A 24,699-nucleotide genomic window follows, 5' to 3' on the forward strand; every position below is an offset into this window, starting at 1 on the left:
AACATTCTGGCTCCCATCCCTTATGCATTTATCACTTGTGTTTATAACCTTTACCAAATGGTCTCTGGGCAGCTTACAAATTACCTGGCAGGGAGACCACTGATCTCAGGTGGCCTTACTTCTGAGTAGATGAGCCTAGTATTGCACTGACAGCCTCCCACCTGCAGCAGCAGCCAAGGAAGCTTTGACCACTTGGTGCTGATTTTGGGGGGGGGGGCATATCTGGATGCCTCTATTTTGGTGCTGGAGGAGACTCTTGAGAGTCCCATGGACTGCAAGAAGATCAAACCTCTCCATTCTGAAGGACATCAGCCCTGAGTGCTCACTGGAAGGACAGATCCTGAAGCTGAGGCTCCAGTACTTTGGCCACCTCATGAGAAGAGAAGACTCCCTGGAAAAGACCCTGATGTTGGGAAAGATGGAGGGCACAAGGAGAAGGGGACGACAGAGGATGAGATGGTTGGACAGTGTTCTCAAAGCTACCAGCATGAGTCTGATCAAACTGCGGGAGGCAGTGGAAGACAGGAGGGCCTGGCGTGCTCTGGTCCATGGGGTCACGAAGAGTCGGACATGACTAAACGACTAAACAACAACAATTTTGCTTCTAGCATGACATCGAAGTCTCGCAAAAGTTCACTTGCATCATTTTAAATCGTAACCAGCCCAGTAATGGCATTGCCTGACTTATCCAGAGGTTCTTGCCCTGTGACTCCACCAGATCGTGTCTGCTGCATGATCAGTCTTAGCTAAACAAATGCATAGCAATTGTGGCACCAGATGCAGCTCTCTTATTGTGCTTCTGTCATAGACAGATATTCTTTCTAAGCCTTGAATGCTTCTTCCCCTAGCTCCATGGTTTTCCACCAGTGTGCCGTGGCACCCTTGGGTGCCTTGAATGACGGTGAGGGGTGCCGCGGGCAACACTGGCCTCTGTCCCTCTTTCCTTCCCTCCCTCCTCTGATACCCTCTTGCATCTCTGCCTCCCAAAGGCTTGCACAGCAGTTTGCTGCAGCAGCCCTGGCTGCAAGCGCCCCAGACAAATAGTGCCTCTAGGGCTGGCCAGGGGCTGATTCCTAGGCCCTTGTGGGGCAGTGGGAGAAGACACCTCTCTTTGGGGCAGGGCGGGCAGCTCAGAGACCAGGGGCAGCAGCGGCTGCCCAGAGGACCCCCAAGGAGAGGGGAGAGGAAAGGAAGCTGAGGGGACACTCCACAAGGGAGGGTGTTTGAAAAAGGGTGAGAGACTGTCAGCTCTGCAGGCAAAGGGTGACATAACTGAGCTCCTGAGCCCCACAGGGGTGCCACAGAAAGAATGGAGCTGGTCAAGGCAGCCGTGGACTCAGAAAGGTTGAAAACCTCTGCTCTAGGTAGTACACCAATTGCTACTCTGAAAGCCATGTGGAACTGCAGGCTATTACCAGCGCCTGTTGGCTCATGCGGTGTTGCTAGTGAATGCCTGTGCTGTTCTTATCTACAAAAAAGCTTCTCTCGCAGCAAGAATCATGTACACATACATACACACACACACACCCCACAGCATAACAGCAGTACCTCAGTTCCATAACTTGAATATGCAAGTATTGACTGGTTTGGGCAACGTGTACATTGGGGTTGTACTTGACTCCCGCCCTATACACACCCACACACCAATACAGGTGATCGGTGCGTTTAAAAAATAAATAAATTAAAAGGGGGGGGGGAAGGTGCCAGTGCTCACTATGAAGTTGTTACAGTAAATGCCCCACAATTTTAACATTTGGGGGTGGTACTGCGTACCCTTGAGTACCCCCCAGGCGGGAGCACTGCCTGAGGTGATTTTTTTAACCTAACTTGCGCCACTTCGTGCCCTGTGTATTCCCCAGCAGTCGGCCATATTTTTACATGGAAAGAAAGAACACGCAGTAAGAGATGTTTTTAACATCAATAAATCAGAGGGTCAGCTGTTCCGTAATGTTTCAAGCCCTGCTATGTTGTGACTTTATTTTATTTTTAACAGAGGGGAGGCTGGGAATATAAAACGCGAAAGATTTATACAATCTGAAGAGAAACCAGAGTATATAATGCTACATGTTGAAATAATTGGAGCCCAACCATGACCCAAACTCTGAATTTGAATATCAAAAGGTATTCATTATTAATAAATAAAAATAGTGTTTGTGGGAGGGGGCATGGTTGTTGTTTTTTGTTTTGTTTTCTGTTTTATTTATTTGTGCTTTTATCCTGTATTTTTTATCTTGTCAACTGCCCTGAGATTTTCAGATGAAGGGCGGCGTATAAATTTAATAAATAATAAATAAATAATAAATAATAAATATTTCATGCTGGCCTTAATAAATGTGACCAGCTTAAGTTCATTAATTTTAGTGGGTTTACTCTGCATAGGAAAAGGCAAACCACAGCCGAAAATATATATTTGTGCTGTTATGGCCTCTAAGGTGTGAACGCATTAAGGTTTTTGTTTCTGCTCATGCCTGCAATATGTTTTGAGTTAAAGGGAAAATATGCATTGGGGGTTATTACCATAGCTGTCAACTTTTCCCTTTTTTAAGGGGAAATTCCCTTATTCCGAATAGGATTCCACGCAAGAAAAGGGGAAAGTTGACAGCTATGGTTATTACAGATTTCACACACTACTCCTATATTATTAACAATAGTCCAGTTTCATAAGTTTTACATGAAATGGAGTCAAATCAAATGTCATATGTTATCTGAATCCATTTCATGTAAAAAATAAAAATGCTACATGTAAGAGATACTAACTGTGTTTTTTAATCCTCCAACACCTTGTGGTTCACATTATTAGCTAATTTTATCAAGGAGCATATTTAAAGCACATGCACACATGTAATAATCATAGGAAAAATACAAGATAAAATGTTGCAGTAGAATAATCGGTTTACAAGAAACCATCAACTAACTCCTGAATTATTGCTTATCAGACTGATAATCCAATAACAATATATAATCAACGGTTTAATAGAGAGGGGAATGAAGAGATGCGATTAAGTCCACTGAGAATAAAAATAACTGTAAAAATAAAAATGACTGTAGCTTAATAATATTCTATCTGCACACACACCCCGGCAAGAAAAAGACGGGTTAAAAAAGCACTTTCTGCAAGTACAGGAAAAGGTAATAAAACAATTATAGAGGCGAAGAAGAAGAAGAAGAAGAAGAAGAAGAAGAAGAAGAAGAAGAAGAAGAAGAAGAAGAAATTAAAACTTTAAGCAATGTCTTTACAAGTGAATAGAGCAAAATAGAATCAAAAGGGAAAGCGGTATGAATTGATTGAGCCAGCAAGGTTTTTTGAGGGTTTTTTTTACATGTTTATTACAGCCTCAGGTTTGTGCTCTGCTTTGACCAAAACAATTTTGCAGTAGCGATATTTTTCTCACACTCAGGCAGATCACCCACTGGGTCCCATTTTGATCATTTGAGCATGGTGTGTGTGTGTGAGAGAGAGAGAGAGAAAGAGAGAGAGAGAGAGAGAGAGAGAGAGAGAGAGAGAGAGAGAGAGAGATGGGGGCTAAGCCGTTAGTGCCATTAAGAGAATGTTTGGGGCACTTGGATGCTCTTCTTCAAATAAATCAGCACAATAAAAGCCAATCACTAGGCAGAAGGAGAAAGCCAGCCCTCAGTGTCAGATTTCGGGGTATAGTTAAAGGAGTTAATTATTAAATTGACATCTAATAATATAAATTGCATTACATTTTTACATTTCTACCTCTACAGTAGGTACTGTTTGAGTATTTTGCCTGAAGAAACAACAATGTCTTACATTACCTCCAATTTTAAGAAGGTTATCATATGTATCTTCCTTTTTGGCTGTATTATTCTTATTCTTATTCTTATTTCTACATGTATTGCCCAGTCTTCTCCAGCAGGTCCCAGGGTGGGTTACAAGGATTTGAAATGCAGAATTAAAAAACAGGTCAAGCAAAAGTCTAACACCCACCTTGGTGAGATGTCACACACCCATTCCCCCAAGTTCTATTTTGTTGGGAAAAAACCAGAAGGTGGCAACTCTACTATTCTCAGCATTCACCACAGTGTCACTTCATCAGTGGAAATGCTGTCAGCAATTTCCGTTTCTGAGCAAAACTGAAAACAAACACTACACAAAAAGTCCAAATGAACTGTTCTATGTTGTGCTTTTTGTCGAATGGGCCAAAAGTTCAGCTTGCTTTGCAAGCTGACTAGAGATGTTGGATGCGAACCGATTTAGGATGCAGCTCAAACAGTGGGAATCTCATCACCAGGAGTACACCAGAGATCTATTCTATCTCTGATCATGAGCGAGCAACGCAGCAAGGCTAGCTGCTGTCAGTCTGATCTGGCAAGCAGTCGGTCTCTAAGAGAAACTATTTTAATCAATCATAAACTTTGTAATCTCTTAATTCAGTCCTATCACTGTAAGCTCGACTTTGGCCCCTTGCAACTACTTTTGATATTTTTGAGGCTGGCCTTCTGGCTTCCAAAGGGCTCTTGAATGCTATTGATGGATATTATTTTGGACAAGCAAGGATGCTAATTTTTGTAGAAGTTGTACGCAGACATCAATGACATCCAGGCACATGACGAAACAAAAAGCCACAGAACTAGATTTACAGAGAAACTATATGTGGAGAATCAATGCATTGTGTGCATCAGACGGGTGGAATACTGTTGTTGTTGTTGTTGCTGCTGCTGCTGTTAACACACACATTTTCTCTCAGTTGTATGCCTTCAGTTCATTTGTCTTTACTTCCAGGATGACCTCATCCCATATATGCCCACTTAACTGCTTTGATCTACAGAACTGGCACTGTTACAGGTAACACATAATATTTATTAATTCACTCATAAGAAAGTGATCTTTTAGTGTGGCAGCTCCTAAACTTTGGCATCTTCACTGTTCTTTTTTCGGCACTTGCTAAAAACATTTTGGGCAAGCTAGACATGTAGAAGTTGACATGTGTTTTAGTAAGTTCTTTGCTGAACTATTTATTTTATTTTGGGGATTGCTGTTTTTTTTTTAATACTTGATTTTAACTTTGCCCTTTATTGACAATGTTAGTGTTTTGCACTGCTTGGAGGTATGATCCACAATCAAGCAGTGTTTTGTTAAATAAAGGCATGCAATGCCACCAAACTCTCAGGGTTGTTGTGAGGATAAAATTGGGGTTGTGGGGGCAAGCATGTATGGCACCTGGAGGTCCTGGAAGGGTAGCCAGGCTACAAAATGTAAGTATAGATTTCTAAATTATATTTTAGTGGGAGACCGGAAGAAAGAGCTGAGTCTTCATTTTCCTCCTGTGGATCCCTGGAAGGATCTATTCCTTTGCGCCATGAAAGCAAACAGTATCACAGTGGGTTACTCATCCTTCCTTCTGAACAGCCATAAAAGATTTTCATAGCCTAACAAGTAATATTTAATAGTCTGGAAGGGTAAAGTGAGGTGAATACAGCTCCAGCATTATCGCTACACTATTCAGCTGTTCCTACCATCAGATTAATACAATCATCGTTGTCAATAGGAATGTATATATAGATACATAAAGCATACACAAGAACGTGTATCTACATCTGTATATTACCCATCACAATCCTAAGCAAGATTACTGAGAAATAAACTCCACTGTGTTCAATGGAGCTGAACTCCAAATAATAATAATAATAATAATAATAATAATAATTTATTTATGTGCTGCCCAGCCGCTCTGGACAGCTTCCAACAACTTAAAACATCAAACATTAAAATGGCAAAGTGTGCAGAGGAGTCTAGTCTGAAATCATGCTGTTGCTCATTTATGTCATAAGCTTAGACAGGTTCCTTTGGGTTGTGATTGCTTGAAGTGCCGGTTTGAAGTTGCAAACCGGAGTCCCCTGTTGTAGCCTATGAAACAGGTGGTGATTTTTGGGGGGTGGGGTGGGTGGAGGAGATGCCTAAGCAGGCAGGCAGGCAAGATTCAGTAAACTTATCCCCATTTCCCTTGCTATTTTATAGGGCAACCTTCTCCTTGGAGGAACGAATCGCTTTCTTTCCATTTCCTTGAACTCACAACCTGATCACATTGCAAACAACTACTTGGCAAACAAGAGGGTCGAGGAGGGGCGCGGGTGTGTGTGTGTGTTATATATATATATATATATATATATATATATATATATATATGCAGGTTTTGGTGTCCTCGGGTGTCTTCCCGTGTAAAAGTTGGGGTGTCTAGGCGACGTTTCGACGAGGTCTCACTCGTCATCTTCAGGCTGGTGCTTTCGGCTTCTTGTTACTGGAACAGAGCAGGATCTCAGTGTTTGAGTTCCTATAAATACTGTTGAGGAGGTGTGGTGTATAGCCTCTAATGTTCTGGGCAGAGAGGAGGTTCCCAGGCTAGTGTGCCTTTTCTTCTTTTGTTCCTTAATTACTTGAGGGATATCTTGAGTGATTTCTTGAGTGATTTCCTGAATCCCACTTAGGTGGGTCATTAGGTGTGGATTAGTTGCTAAAGCCTTCGTGTCTTGAACTCTTGAACTTTGTGAAGAGTTTTTCTGAGAAGATGGCTGTACTGCACTTGGTTGTGCTCTGGCTTGGCTTCGTGTATAGGGGCGAGCTGTGGTTTTGTGGCCTGTGCCAGCCAGATCTGTGTAGGGATTGCAGGGGGGTGCAGCATCCGGAGGTGCCACCCTGGTTTGGCTACTGGATGGTGTCTGTAATTTATCTGTGGAGAGGGTCTGGGTTTGGGTCTGGTGTGGTTGATTGGTGATGGCGTTCTGTGTGCCTCTGGATCTGGTGTCAGATTTTGTGGGGAGGGCTAATTTCCAGATGTCTGGCAAGCGGGATGTGTCGTCACGCTTGTTCATGTTGTGAGGGTGTTTCTCTATCTCGATGGCTTCCATGATTATTCTCTTGTGGTGATGTTCCATGTTAAAGAGTTACAGAATCTCTCAAATGTGTTAATTGCCAATGGATACCAGCAAAACAGGGTTACGAAGCTAATCCAAAAAGAAACACCCCCCAAAAACCAAGACACAGAAGAAAACAATGGCATAGCCCTCCTTCCTTATATCAAGGGCACTACAGATAAAATTAGCAAAATCCTCCATAAACACAATATCAAAACAGCCTTTTGCACCAACCAAAAAATAGCCAATATCCTCAGAAACCCCAAGGATAAAATTCAGTTGGAAAACCAAGGGGTCTATGAAATACCCTGCAAAGTCTGCCCAGCCACGTACATTGGACAAACAAACAGACGAATAAATGCACGGATCGCAGAACACAAGAATGCCGTCAAAAAAGAAGAAAAAACTTCCTCTCTTTTCCAACACATGAAAGAAACAGGACACGAAATTAATTTTGCAGATTCCAAATTGCTCTTTAACATGGAACATCACCACAAGAGAATAATCATGGAAGCCATCGAGATAGAGAAACACCCTCACAACATGAACAAGCGTGACGACACATCCCGCTTGCCAGACATCTGGAAATTAGCCCTCCCCACAAAATCTGACACCAGATCCAGAGGCACACAGAACGCCATCACCAATCAACCACACCAGACCCAAACCCAGACCCTCTCCACAGATAAATTACAGACACCATCCAGTAGCCAAACCAGGGTGGCACCTCCGGATGCTGCACCCCCCTGCAATCCCTACACAGATCTGGCTGGCACAGGCCACAAAACCACAGCTCGCCCCTATACACGAAGCCAAGCCAGAGCACAACCAAGTGCAGTACAGCCATCTTCTCAGAAAAACTCTTCACAAAGTTCAAGAGTTCAAGACACGAAGGCTTTAGCAACTAATCCACACCTAATGACCCACCTAAGTGGGATTCAGGAAATCACTCAAGAAATCACTCAAGATATCCCTCAAGTAATTAAGGAACAAAAGAAGAAAAGGCACACTAGCCTGGGAACCTCCTCTCTGCCCAGAACATTAGAGGCTATACACCACACCTCCTCAACAGTATTTATAGGAACTCAAACACTGAGATCCTGCTCTGTTCCAGTAACAAGAAGCCGAAAGCACCAGCCTGAAGATGACGAGTGAGACCTCGTCGAAACGTCGCCTAGACACCCCAACTTTTACACGGGAAGACACCCGAGGACACCAAAACCTGCATTCCTGTACCCGTGAAAATCTACGAAAGCATATATATATATATATATATTTCCCTGTCTTTCATTCATTTCCCCAGATATACAGCATAAGACATAGCCTATTTTATCAATACATGTCATGCGCCCTTGTCTTTCTTACTGCACAACTACAGTCATTTTAGGGAGAATTGTTTAGTAAGGATTTTGGAGGAAGCCTTCTGAGATATATTAAAAACAGCAGCAGCACAATTTTTCTGCTTTCTTTTCAGCCAAAGAGTTCTCCCTTCTCCCATTCTCCACTTACATGCTGCTAGTATAGACCCAGGAGTGATCTCTCTCTAGCTTTAAAGCCAACGCCTTTAAGCTACGGTTATTTTTATTTTTATTTTTTAAAAAATCCGCTTTTCTATGACTCCTTCGTTCCTAAAAGGAAAAGGAAAAAACGCCAGCAAACTGTTCTAAATTGCTCGGGCTGTGTTTCTGAACGCGATCAGGGCGACTGACCCCAAGTGAGGAGTTCAGCTTCCTCTCGGAGCCGACCACATCAAAGGGAAAGGGAAAGCCAGCCAGAGGCTGCGCTGCTCTCGCAGAGAGGACGTGCGCCCGGATCGAGTCCAGGGCAGGGAGAGGAAGGAAGGGGCGAGAGAGAGAGAGAGAGAGAGAGAGAGAGAGAGAGAGAGAGAGAGAGAGAAGAAAGAAAGAAAGAAAGAAAGAAAGAAAGAAGAAGGAAGGAAGGGAGAGAGAGAGAGAGAGAGAGAGAGAGAGAGAGAGTCTACTAATAAGATGGAGACCCCCCCCCCCAATGCACAATGTCCTCTGTACAGAGTAATGCAGTTGGGAAATTTTTCACTATGGACTTCATCTGGTCTTAACGGGGATCCACTAGCAGGGATGGTATAACTTGGTTTTTTGCCGCTCAGAGATAATTTTTTTAAAAAAATATCAAGCTTTTGATGATGATGATGTAAGGCTGCGTTTGGGGGCTCTTTTCCCTGAGTGCGGCTCTGCACTTTTGCCTCGGGGGCCCGATCCTGAGCTCTGTCCCGATCCTTCATGCAGCCGCTGGGACACAACTGCGCTTAATCTCTCCGCCCTCGAACTGGAGCGCAGAATTCGTTGCTAGGGATCCCTTACTGGTCAGCCCCGCTTCCCTCTGGCAAAAAGAGCTCCCTACCGATACTGGGGCGGGTGGGGTGTGTTCTCCCTCATTCCCTCGACTAATCCAGATCGACTTCGCGCTCGTCCTGTGGCTCCCATCCCCACCTTGCCCTTTTCAAATATATTAAAAGAGAAATTACTCAGGTATAGTTTGGCTCTTTCAAAAATCTGGATGGGGAAATCCAGAGATTCTCACACCTTTTAAGCCTGAATCTCTGGATTTAAGAAAGGAAGCGTTTTCTTTCTTTTCTTCTTCTTTTTTAAGGGGATAATTTGGGTCAGCAAGAAGAGGACTTGTTCTGCGATTCCTCTTGCCTTATTATTAAGAGGTAAACACGCGCGTCTGAAATCGCGTTTCATTATGAACCGGGCGCGCAAACCATCGAACGTCTTTGCAGGCAAAAGAGGGTTTCTCTTTCCCCCATCCTCACGGCAATGGTCGGAGATGCGGGATGGGGGGGGGGGTTTAAAACTTGAGACCCAGGGGAGAAATTTAAGGAGGGAAGATGCGGACGCACATGCAAGTGGGCAGCTGAGATCTTTTACACACATCCTTCGGAGTAAACCCTGCTAAACGCAACGAGACTGCCAGGACTGGGCTGTAAAGCGAGGGCCATAAAACGCTCGGATCCTGTGCCAATGCAGCCCAGAAACGCGTCCACCACCCAGCCCTTCCGACAGCTCCTACCTGGGGAAGCCGAGGGAGAAGGCGGCCTCCACAAATCCTCCAGCTCGGCGGCTCGGTCGCAGAGGCTGCCCTCGCAGCTGGGAGCCGACTCCGAGGTGCCGTCCGCCCCGTCGGGCAGCTGAGATTCCGGGGAGAAGCGGCCCTGCGAGGGCTCAGGCTCCGGGAGGCCCAGAGGCATCTGCCCCGGAACCTTAGTGTCTGCCAAGGAAGAAAGGGGGAGGAAGGAGAAAGATCTCGTGAGTAGCCTGCTTTCCCGTGTACGCCCCGTCGCACAATCCCCATTTGCAGGTGCCCGAGGAGAAAGCCAGCCAACAAACGCGCTACCTTCAAATCCACTTTTCCCCTGTTGGATCAAAAGCGCAGCTACTCCGTGATAACTATAGATAGATATATTTATCACGCAGTAGCTGCCCTTTTATCCGCTTGTTCTACCTGTGAAAAAGTGGATTTGAGAGACGGGGTAGTGAAAAAGCGGATATTATTAAAACTCTTCCTGAAGGCAATAAGATAAAAAGACACTAATCTAAACAAAAAAACACTTTAAAATAAGATCAATACTTTTTTCATAATGCAGTAAGATAAAACAAACTAAATAAAAGCACGTGGTAACTTCAGATACATGCCTGCGTATCGGGCGTCAAATGGAAAATCATCTCCATTTGCCTATAACCACCACCTCCGGCGACTTGGCTGTTCCGTCGAAAGTAAACCCTGACCCGCCCCTGCCACTCGGTCCGGAGGCACCCGAAGAATCCGGGCCAAAGAAACCGCTTTGGCTCTCACCTGCGCAGATCTGTGCCAGGACGCTCTCTAGGCTGAGGCTGTACTCCCCGTCGGGGGCTCGGGGCTGGTGATAGCTGTGCGCCTTCTTGCTCTTCACCAGAAAGGACCTAGGCATGGTGCCTCGCGGGGTGGACGGTGCTCAGTCCTCCGTCTCCTCCTCCTCACGCCTCTCGGGCCACCAGTCCCCTCGGCGCGGGCTGCCTCGGCGCGTCCCGTCGAGCGGCGGCGGCTCTCTCCAAGTCGTCCCCAGTCCTGCGGGAAGTGCTCTGCGAAGAGGTCGGGCGAGCCATTGGTTACCAGGGAATATGCTGGAGGGGGCGGAAGAGGGAGGGAGGGGGGAGGGAGGGAGGAGCGTGGCTGACGGGCTGGATGCCTGCGACGGAAAGAGGACGCCACTACCCTCCGCCAGGTGGCATTCGCGCAGGTGGTCAGGCAGCCGGCTCACCTGTCAACCGCAGTAGCCCTGCTTTTTTCGAGGTGACGCACGGGCTTCTCCCCGCTCCCATTTCATCCTCACACAAACAAACCCTTCGGGAGAGGTGAGGCTGAGAGAGAAGCGGGGGGGGCACCCCGTGAGCTTCCTGGCCGAATTCGAACCCCGCTCCCCGGTTCCTGCTGCGGCACTCCAACCACTAAGCGTTCTCTCCTACAGGTTGCGACTTGCTCCAGAAATCGACCGCGCAAGACAAAGGAAGTATGCTTTCTCCCTTCACATGTTAATGTGGGGAGGAGTGGGGCGTTATTGCGGGAGAGGGCCAAATTCTCCTCGCAAGGTTCAAGCGCGCAAAAAGCCCAAGAGACGGTGGCTGACGCAGATCTTCAAAGAAACAACCGCAAAGTTTGGATCCCCACCACTTAGTTAAACTCTGCAGTACCCGATTCTCTGTCTCTGTCTCTTTGGTGGCGCAAATAGCTCGGGAGCGCTGCCGTACAGAATCCGTTCATCAAAGGGTGCCTGTCACGTCGGTGCGAGCAATCCCGTGCTCGAATTCCCCCGTGTTTCAAATTCAATCAGCCGCCCAGCACTGGTTGTGGTTCGCGCGCGGTAAAAGCAAACTCTCTAGCAATGTGGCCGAGAAAAGGGGCTTAAACATCCCTATCCCTTTCTCATGATTGATCAAACAGATTTCCCTCTCTTTCCTTCCTTCCTTTCTTCCTCTTTCTTTCTTACTTCCTCTCTCTCTCTCTCTCTCTCTCCTGCAACCTAGGCTCAGTCATCCTCAGAGCCCTGACATTAATGGACTAACTTTGGGCCGAGAAAGCAGGCAGGGGGAATCGCGCGCGCCAGTACCTGCCCGCGATCCTATTAGTCAAGCCCGCTCCGAAGCAAGCCTCGTTGTTCGTAATGCAATTTGCTCCCCGTGAGCCGCATAGAATCACAGAATTGTAGAGCTGGAAGGTTCCCTGAGGGTCGTCTAGTCCAACCCTCTACAATGCAGGATTTCCCTCCCGACGTGGAACTCGAACCCACGACCCTGATATTAAGTGTCTCGTGCTCTACGTGTCTAGTTTAGCCTATCTCTCCTAAAACCAGCGGGCTGACACTGATTCCCCCAAGAGGTCTCTGGTGAGACAATCAGCTGGCCAAAGAGGCAGTGCGCAAGAGCTTCCAGAGATGTTCGATATTTCTGGGGAGATCCAGAATTGGGGGGGGGGGTTGGCGGGGGGCGGGGTTCAATCCTTCCAATGAGGGGAGTAAAAGTCGGGCAAGCACCACGCGGGACAAAATAGGGAATATCTCCTCCACATCTTTTAAGTTGTTGAGGAGTGTCGAGCTGCAAAGTTTGCGCTCTGGCTTTTAAACTCTGACCAAAGCGTTTGGATCCAAAGCGACGGTCTCGTGGCCTTGATCCTCAGAGAGGTGAGCTCAGAACAGCAACCGAAGAGTCAAAATCCACCCCATGATACCTTAAAGACATCGCATTTATTGCGTGTCGTGAACTTTCCTGGGATGCCGCCCACGCAGGAGGGGTGACAACGCTAACAAACTAGTCAGAGGGGAGGAGGACGAATATTATATATTAGGAACAGTAGAAAAGGGATTGATCGCCTGTCAATGAGTATTGTGATTGATCTGTTGAAAAACAACAACACCCGGAACACAGGTCGCGAATATTCCCCTGCCAACCGGATCTGGTACAAATTGCATATTATAAACTGCAATTGCTAAATGTACTAGAATAATTTTATTTATTGCACTCCGATCCTAAAGCGGGTACAGTTAAACTCCCCCTGGGATTTGCTTTCAAAAAGTGGAATTCAATGTGGCGTTGAACAGCTGTTGTTATCGTAGACTTTCGTTCTAATTCAGAGCAAAGTGAAGGGGCGGAGAGAATCTGACGTTTAAAATGGATTTTGATTTTTGATTTTACAAAGGCAATGTCTACAAACAACATTTTATTGTGCCATAAATCTGTCTCCTCCCACACTTGCGGCTGTTCAGATTTCACCCAATAATTATTGTGCTTCAACTATTTTATTGTAAACCGCCCTGATAACTGTATTGAAAAGTGGCGTATGAATCCTAATAGCAAATATGCAGACTTCATGGGCAAGATCCAGGCACAAGCAAGTAAACATTGAATTCTCTTTTTAAAATCACTGTAAACTTTGGCTAGATCGTCTGACCGCCTTGTTCCTCTCTGGAGGCAAAGTTATGCGAGCCAGTTGATTCCCATCATTAAAGCTGTGTTTCCAATGGTGACGTGTCCTTTCTTTAGCTGATTCTGCAGATTATTTTTGAATTGGGATTTCGTGTCGCTACTGAAGCCCCCAAATGAGCCACCCAGTTCGATCCTAACGCGCGTTAACTCGGAAGTAAGACTCTCTGTTCCGTGGAGTTTTTTTGCTCCAGAGTTTGCATTTGAGAATGCAGGGTCAATCGTTCACGGGGGTGGCCTTTTTCTCCTCTTGCCAACTTCTACTGGTGGAAAAATATCCTTCTCTTTTGGCTGAAAATGAATGCGTAACCACCACCGCTCCCTCAACCAAAAATAAACGTGGGCTGCATGATTTATTTATTTATGTTCCTCAGATAAGAAATAGTGATTGAAAGGGTAATAACTCATTGCTTCACCCAGTTTGCCTGCGGGTGAAAGGCAAAGTAGGTTGGCTGAGGGCTGCGGAGGAGTGACTTAAATTAGGATTTAGGGACCTTGGGGGAACACGAACCGTTAGAGGAACCTCGAGAAACGATCAAACTTCTTATCATTTTTGGGAGGCGGCGGGAATTGTAGAACAGTCGCGCTTTTAGTATCCTGCAGGAACTGGCAGATTCGCATCATGTACTTTATGGAAACCAACCAGCATTTTGGTTAGGTAGACCGGATGCCCGGGCAAGGTTTTCATTCCATGGGCACCCAAATCAGGATTGAATCTGAAGCTAGGACGGGGGAGAGGCGGGAGAAGGAAGCGTCAAATATTGAGAGCCCCCTCCCCAAAGTCAGCCTCAAATTCATCGAAACGTCACGCAGTATTTATTATCTCCTTGTCCTGTCCTGTTGAATAGGAGGGGTTTAAAAGGAATTGGTGGAGTTGAGAAGTTAGTTTAGTTTGAAAATAGCGGCAAAAATCTGGTCCCGCCTCCACGGCCCCGCAATTCGCCACTGCCGTGCTCCTGAGCATTTTCTGCCTAGTTTCGTTTCGATCTTTTAAGCAAATAAGTGAACCTGTGTTGAGCCCGCACAGTGTCTATCCAGATGCAACCGCTTTGTATTTAGGTGGTTTGTGGCAGGTGGAATGAAAATGCAAGGGGCTGCACTAGGGGATCATTTTCTATGAAACCCATAGACTAGACTTGGCCAGAGTCGCTGGATTCAAAGTGCCGAGCTCTCGGGGGTTCAGAAAAGCTGAATTAACTACAAGCGTCAGGAGGATAGTACAAACTTAGGCGCGTTTACCTGAGAACGAGTCTCATAAGTAAAACATGGCTGCACATTTCGATTATTATTATTTTTACGCATTTGCATTGAGTGCATCCGGGCACGAACCGCGGGACTTCCCCTCTGCGCAAATCCCGCTGCAGGAGCTGGGTGATGCGCTTGCGGGATGCGCCCTTCTGCCGGTTTCTAAGAAAGGGTTTCTCCTTCCCAGGAAAAATAATGATAGGAAGAAAAGCAGCCCTGACTCATTAGGCTACTATAAGACGCTGGATCTTGTGATCGGAATGCCTGAAGCAGGACGAACGCTGGTCCCTATTATATACGTGCAGAGTCCTGAACAGGCTTTTGCAAATAATAAAAAATGGAGGATAACCTTTTACCCACACGAACTATTTTTTATTATATTTAAAAAGTCCAGGCGGCCCATTCCGCTTGGAAAAGTCTGGCCTCCGGCACAGATCTAACTGGGAACTGCGCGGGTGCTGCCGAAGACACCAGTTATACTAGATAGCACCCCCCCCCCCCCAAAGTGCAATATTTGCAAACCACCGCCAGATTACAGGTAACCTGCTTTGCGCGGCTCTCGTTCCTGCTCAAACTTTTAAACATGATTTTAGTTTTTTAGCTTGGCTGGTCTTCATGGTAATACCAACGTTTACGCGCATATATATGTAATATGCGCGTGTGTGGTGTGGCTGCAAGCTCGCGCTTTTGGAAGGAGCTGGCCGCATCCTGTCCATTTCAAAAGGGAGGCATCAAAGGCAGCTGGGAGGCCGGATCCGCGGGCTTTGTTGTTGTAGTTTCTGCTGCCGTTTTACTGCTGGTGGGAGAATTTCCCGGTCGCTCCACCTGCCTCTCCATTCATCCTTGAGAAGGAGACGCAGAAGCGGAAAGTGGGGACCGAAAATCAAAGCGCCTTGATAGATTGGTTGACTTATCTGCGCCAGCCTCCTCCTCCCTCGCCCCTGCCCTCTATTGATTCGCTGGAAGAAAAGCAGGAGCAGCGCCAGATTAGATATTTCCGAGAGAGAGAGCGCAATGGTTTAGGTAGGAAAATGCAAAGGGCAGGAGTAGCAGCTTGGCCCCATGACTGTGGGTGCCCGGAGCCGTGGGTGCCATGCAGCGTGCCCGGCTGTGCACGGGGAAAAATTCCATGGGGAATTTTGTGGGTGCTCGGGCAGCCAGGGCCCCGGGCACCTATGGGGAAGGGGGTCTCGCGTGCGCCTTGGATTCCATGGTCTTTGAAGAGCAATTTCCAGCATAGCGCAGGGCTGGGGAGCTAATCCAATCCGTTGACAAAGCGTTCCACATCTTTTTTCGACTGTTCCGAGTGCGCTCGGGCCACCTAACCTTCTTTTTTGAACCACTGGTTCAACGGGAAGACACGCACGACGCTACAAGGGCGAACGCGAATATGCCATACACGGGTGAACATGCCCCGTGCCTTTTATATATACAGTGGTACCTCGGGTTACATACGCTTCAGGTTACAGACTCCGCTAACCCAGAAATAGTACCTCGGGTTAAGAACTTTGCTTCAGGATGAGAACAGAAATCGTGCAGCGGCGGCGCAGCAGGCCCCATTAGCTAAAGTGGTGCTTCAGGTTAAGAACAGTTTCAGGTTAAGAACAGACCTCCAGGTCGAATTAAGTACTTAACCCGAGGTACCACTGTATATATAGAAGAATAGGCTAGAGAAGCTTCGGGTGTGAAGCTGCCCTTTTATAAGCAGTGTATTTAAATGTCTGGGCAGCAACAGTCCATGGGAATTATCAACACGAAACCTCATTCCCCAGGCTGTTGTCACTGAACCACCTTCGGCGCTGAGTAATTTGGATCTGTGGTGAACCCCACTCACCTTCCCCCCCTGCTGATAGAGAAGCCCCCGCCCCGCATCCTCACCCCCCACCCTGCGGCTGGATTTCGGTTTCAAACAAAACAACTCCTTCTTGGCTCCCTCGTCCAGTTTCGCCATTGCGCAAACCATCGTTTAAATGGAAGGAGCTCCCAGGAACAAAGTTGGGAAGGTTTGATAGGAGAAGTCTGGATACATGGGTGGGGGAAATGGCTTGCCCTCCCCGGAGTTGTAATCCTTCTCTCTCTCTGTTAGCAAGCGGCTAACAGGAGTAAAGGATCCTCCTTTCTACAGCTTCACTGCTCTAAATCCCTCCAAAACAAAAACAACCCAACACCGTCCCTCCCTATTTTTCTTAAATATACGCAGGCTTCACAGTCCCCCTTACACAGGGACCTGGGACTTTCTTCGGAGTAAGGCAAGCCTAGGGCTACTTGCGAAAGGAAAGACCCTGGAAGATGCGCATCTGGCGGTGGCACGCGTTTGCCTGTAACGTGTGGCCAGTGGGAGGTGTATGTATGATGGGTCGGGTGGCACTTGGCCCGAACACAGCTCCCTCCACCTTGCAAGAGGGTTTTAGAATCCAGGAAGGCAATTCCTTTCATCGGGAGCTTGATCCGGAGTAAGGCGGGATTTGAAGTCTGGGTGCTAGATCGGGGGTGGGGGTGGTGGACTAGAATGGCCCTCGTGGTCCCTTCCAAGTCTACACGACTTCTATGATTCCATGACTGGCAGAGTTTGCTGCCTTTCCCAAATGCAAAAAAGCCTGCTTGGATATAGGAAGCTGCCTCTTGCTAGCTCGGCGTTACCCGGGATCCCAGATGGGGGCTCCTCTCCCAGCCCTACCTGCCCCTGCCCCCCCCCAAACAAACCCATAAGGACAAAGAAACCAGTGGAGAGAGGGGCAGTGGTGGCGAAGCGACCAGGAGTCTCTCTCTCTCTGCTCTGCACCCATCCACTAATTTACCTTCTTTCTTCGGTGAGAAGGGCCAGGCCTGAAGCTTGCCCTGGGGAAAAAACACTCCTTCTGAGCAGCCTATCATATCCCAGAGCTGATTGTAATCGTACAAGAACAGGCGGGTGGAGAGGCGGAGTGCGGAATAGGAGCCACACACTCTGCACTTGCTCAGGAACTAACAGCCACAAAGTTCCTAGGCTGCAAGCAGAAGCTGAGCTTACGAGCCCTTTTGGGGGGGGGGCGGGGGGTGATGGTGCCTCCACTTCCGAGAAGAAGCAGAGTCCGTTTCCCCCGCTCACACGTGCGTAAAGAAGGCAGCGACGCAAACACGAGTGGGTGGCGCGGAGAACTGAGCCGCCCTCCGATGGACGGAAATCTGGGTGCGCGAGTCCTTCGTCTGTCTGTCCCCCCCCCCACACTTTCTTTGCGCTCCCGGGTTCAGAAGAAGGCGGAGAAGGTGAGTGAGGAGGAGGAGGAGGAGGAGGAGGAGGAGGAGGAGGAGGAAGAAGAAGAAGAAGAAGAAGAAGAAGAAGAAGAAGAAGAAGAAGAAGAAGAAGAAGAGCTTCACTTACCATGGAGAAAAGCGATGGGAGGAGACGGTTGCTGCCTGCCTCTTGTTTTTCCTCGGGGACCTTCAATACACAGCCCCCTCTTCCTCCTCGTCGTCGTCTCTGAAGAATCGGTGTCTTGCGCTGGACCTTTTCTTTCTAAACACCCCTTCTGAGCTCAGCCCCTGAAACCACAAATTCCACTTCCTGAGCGTTAGTGAGCCTGCTGCTGCTGCAATACCACCAAAATCTTGCTTTTCTTCTTCTTCACCTCCTCCTCCTTCTCTCTCTAAAAGGCCACCCAAAACATAAATAAAATAACAATAAAATAAATCAGCTTGGCCAGCTCACTCGTTCTTTTCTGGCCTTTACGGTAGCCCTGCTACATAGGTGTGTCTAGTCAGCCAGGGCTCAGGACCAAAGTGGCCATGATGGGTTCTTCTGTTCATTGGGCTCTCCTATTCTTCTACCCCTCACGATCTGGCTTCCACTAGCAGGAAGGACTGCAGATCCAATCAGGGTCGGAAAAATACAGGACAAAGTAAAGGTAAAGTGACCCCTGACCATTAGGTCCAGTCGTGGCCAACTCTGAGGTTGCAGTGCTCATCTTGCTTTATTGGCCAAGGGAGCCAGCGTACAGCTTCCGGGTCATATGGCCAGCATGACTAAGCCGCTTCTGGCGAACCAGAGCAGCGCACGGAAACGCCGTTTACCTTCCCGCCGGAGCGGTACCTATTTATCTACTTGCACTTTGACATGCTTTCGAACTGCTAGGTTGGCAGGAGCAGGGACCGAGCAACGGGAGCTCACCCCATCGCGGGGATTCAAACTGCCGACCTTCTGATCGGCAAGTCCTAGGCTCTGTGGTTTAACCCACATGCCACCCACGTCCCTTAATACAGGACACAGTACCCTTCAACATTTAATTTTACCCTGTTTATTTTGGGTGGTAGCTATATGTTGCTCAGAGTAGACCCATGGACATTAACTGGCCTAACTTAGTCACATTTAGTAATTTCAAGTGGTTCTGCTCTGGGTAAATCTTAGTTGCATACCATTCTTCATCTTCATATAATGGCAACGTTTTTGTGTATAGATCAAAGATAACCTAAGATCCTTGTGATAAATGTAAGCCTTGAACTAAATTAGCAGGCCCTTGAAATTAATGGGCCTACTCTTAGCAATGGGTCTACTCTTGAGTACAACTTCCTAGGATACAACCCATATGGCTGCAATCCTATCCCTATATACTTGGGAGTAAGCCCCATTTAATTCTATAGAACGTAATTCTGAGTAAACATGGTTGGATTGCACTGTAAATCACTGATGACTCACTGCCTTTAACAGTACTGCAATCTCTGATATCTCAGGCAAGCCAACTTCACTCTGCCTAACAGTAGGGCTGGCCCAGATAGCTGGCCCTTGTAAGACAGAAAATTCTAAGTGGGCGGGAGTGATTAATTTTCCATCTCTTTTACAGCACAGTCCTAGACGTGCTTACTTTGAAATAAGTCCTACTGAACTGAATTGGCTTACTCCCAAGTAGGTGCAACCTGAGTGAATGGATGAGTATGCAGACTTTCAAGTTACACAGCATTCCTCCTGCATCAAGTCAAATGCCTTCTTCCAACCCATTGGCACAGCAAAGAACAGTGTGTGATACTGAAATTAACCTGGTGAATTTCAAACTTCCTTCCCTCAACAAATCCTTTCCACGTATTTTTGTCTAAGGGAACAAAACCCAGTTCAAAATACATTCACCATGGCAAAGTCCTCTCACATTACACAGGTTTCTGATTTATTTATTTTTTAGTTTACACTTTGTTATAGAGCCAGCCCTACCATTAGGCAGAATGAGGCAATTGCCTCAGGTGGCGGATGCTGGGTTTGTGGGGAGAGGGTTGGCAATCTCAGTTAGGTATTGGACCGGAGAGGACATACCGTATTTTCCCGTCTATAAGACACCCCCATCTATAAGACGACACCTACTTTTGGGGACCCCGATTTAAGAAAATGGGGGGAGATGGCCCCCGTGTATAAGACACCCCCAAATTTTGGACATTGTTTTTTAGGGGGAAAAACAACTCTTATACATGGAAAAATATGGTAATTGTGTGTGCCCTGCATCCTCCTTTACACCCCATAATCTAGCCTGTTGCCCCCTCTGGTGTGGTGGAGGATGGTGCCCTGTTACAGTGCTGAATTAAGATTCAACTCTTGTACAGGCCTCTTCTGGACACAGAAGCTACTAACCAGGCCTCTTGATTCCAGCCCTCACCCTGCATTTGCCTACTTGGCTGCAGTAGCTATGGACCGTACGGCTGAAATTGGCTATGATGCACATAACATGGTTTCGCAAAGAAGCAGTGGGATGCATTGTACTGCCTAAATGATGCTGCCACACAGTGGCGTAGCGTGGGTTGTCAGCACCCAGGGCAAGGCAAGTAAATCTGGTCCCGCTGCACTGTCCCTCCCCCAGATAGTCCCTCGCTCTCTCTCCGCACCGCACCGCACGCCTGGCACCCTCCCCTCCACAGTGGCCGGCGACCCAGCGGCTCGGATCGGATTCGCACAGCCAGCACTGCAGTGAGAGAGAGTGAGTGAGTGAGCCAGGTAGGGGCAGAGAGCTGCGAGTGCGAGCACCCCCCCCCCAGATGTTGCGCCCGGTGCCGCTGGCCCCCCCTGCAACCCCCACGCTACGCCACTGCTGCCACAGCAACTCTGCTGCTGTTTATCAGCAGACAAGAAACCAGAATTGCAAGTGAGTAAGTGCAATGGTTGACTGGGTATTTTCCTGTGGAGGTAATGCCATTAATAGTGTCGCTGACAGTGACTGGATGATGCACATGACATTTGTGCCAATAGGGCATGCCACTCATTCCTCGCACGTTCAGCAAGTCTATCTCCAATCCCCCACAAATATTACCCACATTACTGCTTGTCTGTGTTATATACAGAAAGGAGGGTCAACTCTGTCTGGTAGTTGAAAACACCTCACTTGCTACATGCCACAATCAGCCACCTTCCAAAACTGTACCCCCAGGTACACTGCAGCAAGGAGAGCCACATCCCTTTCATTGGCTGGCAAGGTCCAGCCTTATAGGTAAAGGGACCCCTGACCATTAGGTCCAGTCACGGATGACTCTGGGGTTGCGGCGCTCATCTCGCTTTATTGGCCGAGGGAGCCGGCATACAGCTTCCGGGTCATGTGGCCAGCATGACTAAGCCGCTTTTGGCGAACCAGAGCAGCGCACAGAAATGCCGTTTACCTTCCCGCTGTAGTGGTACCTATTTATCTACTTGCATTTTGACGTGTTTTTGAACTGCTAGGTTGGCAGCAGCAGGGACCGAGCAACGGGAACTCACCCCGTCACAGGGATTTAAACCGCCGACCTTCTGATCAGCAAGCCCTAGGCTCTGTGGTTTAACCCACAATGCCACCCGCGTCCATCAGCCTTATACTACTAGGCAGTAGTAGGTAGTAGTTCCACCAGGAAAGGATCATTGTTCTCTCAATATTTCCCCCCACACCCATGAGGTTAATAGCACCTTTTCGCCTCTCTAAAGCATATGCATTCACATGTAACACATTACTGATGTGGGCTGGAGAGAAGGAAAAAAACCTGTGCACTCTAGCAAAGCTGATACCAATACAAGCATCAAGAATATAGCATTTAAATGTCACTGGAAAATAGTTCAAAGCAGAGGTGTCTGAAATCACACCTCCTCGCCAATGTAGGTTTTGTAGGGGTCATAAATGCAGGAGGGGGAACCCCAATGTTAGGGTTGCCGTACATCTGGAATTTCACGGACGTGTCTAGGAACTGAGCAGCGAAATTAGTGCCTGGGTGGACAACAGAACACAGAAGTGTGTGATTGAGTATCACTCTTTGCCTTTTTGGGGGGGGGGGCGAATCCCCCCCAAAAAGCTCAACAACTATTGTCTTCTGATTTTTACTTCTTGAAATATGGCAACCCTGCACCTGTAATTGGTACAGCTGGCTTTTGAAAGAAGCAGCACTGGGGCTGAAGCCCACCTGATAAAACCCTCTTCCCAGATATGTGGGAAGATCTCCCCTTCTCCCCAGATATGTGGCTACTCAGTGGTAAGGGGGTAAAGCAGGCATTTTTTGCACCTACCAAGACTGAGGCACTTTGTTATCACACATTTAAAGCATATAATCCTCCCAAGAATCTTGGGAACTGTAGTTTACCCCTCACGCAGCTACATTTCCTAGTGCCATTAGCAAATCACAGTTCCCAGGATTATTCGGGGGAAGTCAAGTGCTTTTAAATGTATGGTGTGTGCACAGTCTGAGAGCCTGCTCCCCTTGAGGTGCGCTGTCCGGTTGCTCCTCTTGGAAGCGAAATAACTAGCTTACTTCAAAATAACTAGCAGGCTGCTGTCTTCCCCTGCACAGACCCAGCACTCTTTCAAGACTTTCCAAGGAGTCACCACTAAGCAGTCAAGGGATTGTCACTTGGTAGCAACATGGCACCTCTTAAAAACATGTATGTTTTGTCCTGGATCTCTGCACTTTAGAGTTTCTGCTGGTTTCCTTAAAAAAAAAAAGTCAAAAGCTCAACAATTTTGGGGTCCCCCCCCCCAAAAAATACTCAACAACTTTTGGGGTATCCTGGTTTTTACTTTTTGAAATATGTCAACCCTTGTTCCGAGCTCCTTGGAGAAGTGGGACAGAACTAATATCTCCTGCTCCTTCAGTGGTGGCAGGGCAGGCAGACATTATATGGGCGCAGCTGCTTTCTGGAGGGTGCTGGTCGTGAGAGCTTCACCTGTTGATTATCTGCCTGCACAAAGGTGACAGGCTGCAGGGTGCTTGCGGCCATTTCCCGGCCTCCTAATAGCTTGTTGTGGAAACTTTTGTGGGGATAAACATGGCTGGAAATACTTTGGCACCCACCCTGCCCCTCCAGGCTTGCTCATTTCCCCTGGGAACTTAGGTAATGCATAAATTTGGAAGAGGTGGTGGGAGGATTGCTCCTTCCCTCTATGGAGGGATTCTTGTCCACGGCCTAGAAAAGCCTCTCTGCCCTCCTTTCTCTCCTTCCTTTCTGGGGCCTAGTGGTGTTGCGGGGACACAATTTGCAAAATCTCCAAAGGTGCCTGTGGTCTGTGGAGCCCAGCCAAAGTCAGCAAGGCTCTGGAGACAGAAGAGAAGGGACTGGCAGCCTCTCTCTCTCTCTCTCTCTCTCTCTCTCTCTCTCTCTCTCTCTCTCTCTCTCTCTCTGTGTGTGTGTGTTTGTTTGTATGTGTGTGCGCATAACACATAGCCATGACTGTATCGTTATGACTACCCCTGTTTTTAGCAAAGCTTTGGTTAACTCCATGCATGAAATCACACCGCCTGTAAAATTAGAAAGAGGTCTCAGAAACCACAGAGTTCACAGGAAAAAAAAAACCAGACACACACACATGCACACACACTCAAAACATTTCCATTTGCAGCACTCAAATGGCTTCCACCCAGAGGAGGCAGGAGGCCTTCGGACAGCCCCCCCCGCCCCCCCCCCCAAGGTAACAACAACAGGAAGGAAAGGGGGAAAAGGGACAAGGTTTCCCCCAAATTCTTCAGAGCACAATTGCTGGACAGGGACTCTATGATGTTTAACAAGTAGGTGACAGGCAGACATCCAAGAGGTGACGTTCCCCACTTTTCATTCCTCAGTTCAAACAAACTCTAGGCCTGGCAGTAACCCGTGCGTAGCTCTACAATCCTAGGAAGTGACTACAACTCCTGCCATGACTATTGGTCACAGTGGCGTAGCGTGGGTTGTCAGCACCCGGGGCAAGGCAAGTAATTTGCGCCCCCTAACCCGTGGATTTGCGCCCCCTAACCCTAACCCCCAGATGTTGCGCCCGGTGCGGCCGGCCCCCCCTGCACCCCCCACGCTACGCCACTGATTGGTCATGGTTGCTGACACTGTGAGAGCCCAAGCTTAGCAACAGATTCCCTGTTTCCCACTTACGCTAGGTAAGACTTAATTTTTTACTATTTAAAAATATAACCTGTGGGGTTGTGGGAAGTGAATGTACAATATGGGGATTTTTTTTTTTGTTTTAAAAAATTTAAATGCATTTTAAAGTTATCACGTAGCTTAGTGTATTCTATAGCACTTTTAAGGCACAATATACTTATATACATCTCGTCCACCCTTCATCATATGATCTGAGGCAGGGAAAGCAAGGGTAAAAATACAGTGGTACCTCGGGTTACAGACGCTTCAGGTTACAGGCGCTTCAGGTTACAGACTCTGCTAACCCAGAAATACAGTAGTACCTCGGGTTAAGAACTTTGCTTCAGGATGAGAACAGAAATTGCACGGTGGCGGCGCAGCGGCAGTGGGAGGCCCTATTAGCTAAAGTGGTGTCTCACGTTAAGAATAGTTTCAGGTTAAGAATGGACCTCCAGAACGAATTAAGTTCTTAACCTGAGGTACCACTGTAAAACAAAAATGGAAAAGTACAGAAAAACCAGTACGGACAGAGCTTATGAAATCAGACAAAAGCACAACTCTTGTCCGCCTATTATGCTGATTTCCAGCAGCTTTCCTGGGTCTCAAGCAAAAGTCTTTTGGATTGTTTTCTATTCCCTCCTAACTGGAGAACTTGAGACTTGAACCATATATTTTCCGTATGCAATGCATGTACTTTCCCATCAGGCTATGCTCCCATCCTAATACAGGAAGAAAACCAACAGGTGAAGCCTCATCCATCATTAAGATCCC

General features: G+C 47.5%; 1 protein-coding gene across 3 annotated transcripts in view; it reads right to left on the minus strand.

Annotated features, from left to right (window-relative positions):
• The window catches only part of GFI1 (growth factor independent 1 transcriptional repressor), a 41,677-nt gene that overhangs the window by 13,941 nt on the left and 3,037 nt on the right, over nt 1–24,699 (minus strand). For 2 of the 3 annotated variants that reach the window (XM_083445017.1, XM_083445019.1), the window contains exons 2-4: nt 17,977–18,137; nt 10,711–10,976; nt 9,928–10,125 (exon numbers count right to left, since the gene is read on the minus strand). In XM_083445017.1, coding sequence (XP_083301143.1) covers nt 9,928–10,125; nt 10,711–10,825 — 313 coding nt within the window. In that variant the 5' untranslated portion in view covers nt 10,826–10,976; nt 17,977–18,137. Of the gene's footprint in view, nt 1–9,927; nt 10,126–10,710; nt 10,977–17,976; nt 18,242–24,699 lie in introns of all 3 variants that reach the window. The other variant, XM_083445018.1, reaches the window with a different exon arrangement.

Source organism: Podarcis tiliguerta (assembly GCF_965153285.1).
Source record: "Podarcis tiliguerta genome assembly, chromosome: 6".
NCBI lineage: Eukaryota > Metazoa > Chordata > Lepidosauria > Squamata > Lacertidae > Podarcis > Podarcis tiliguerta.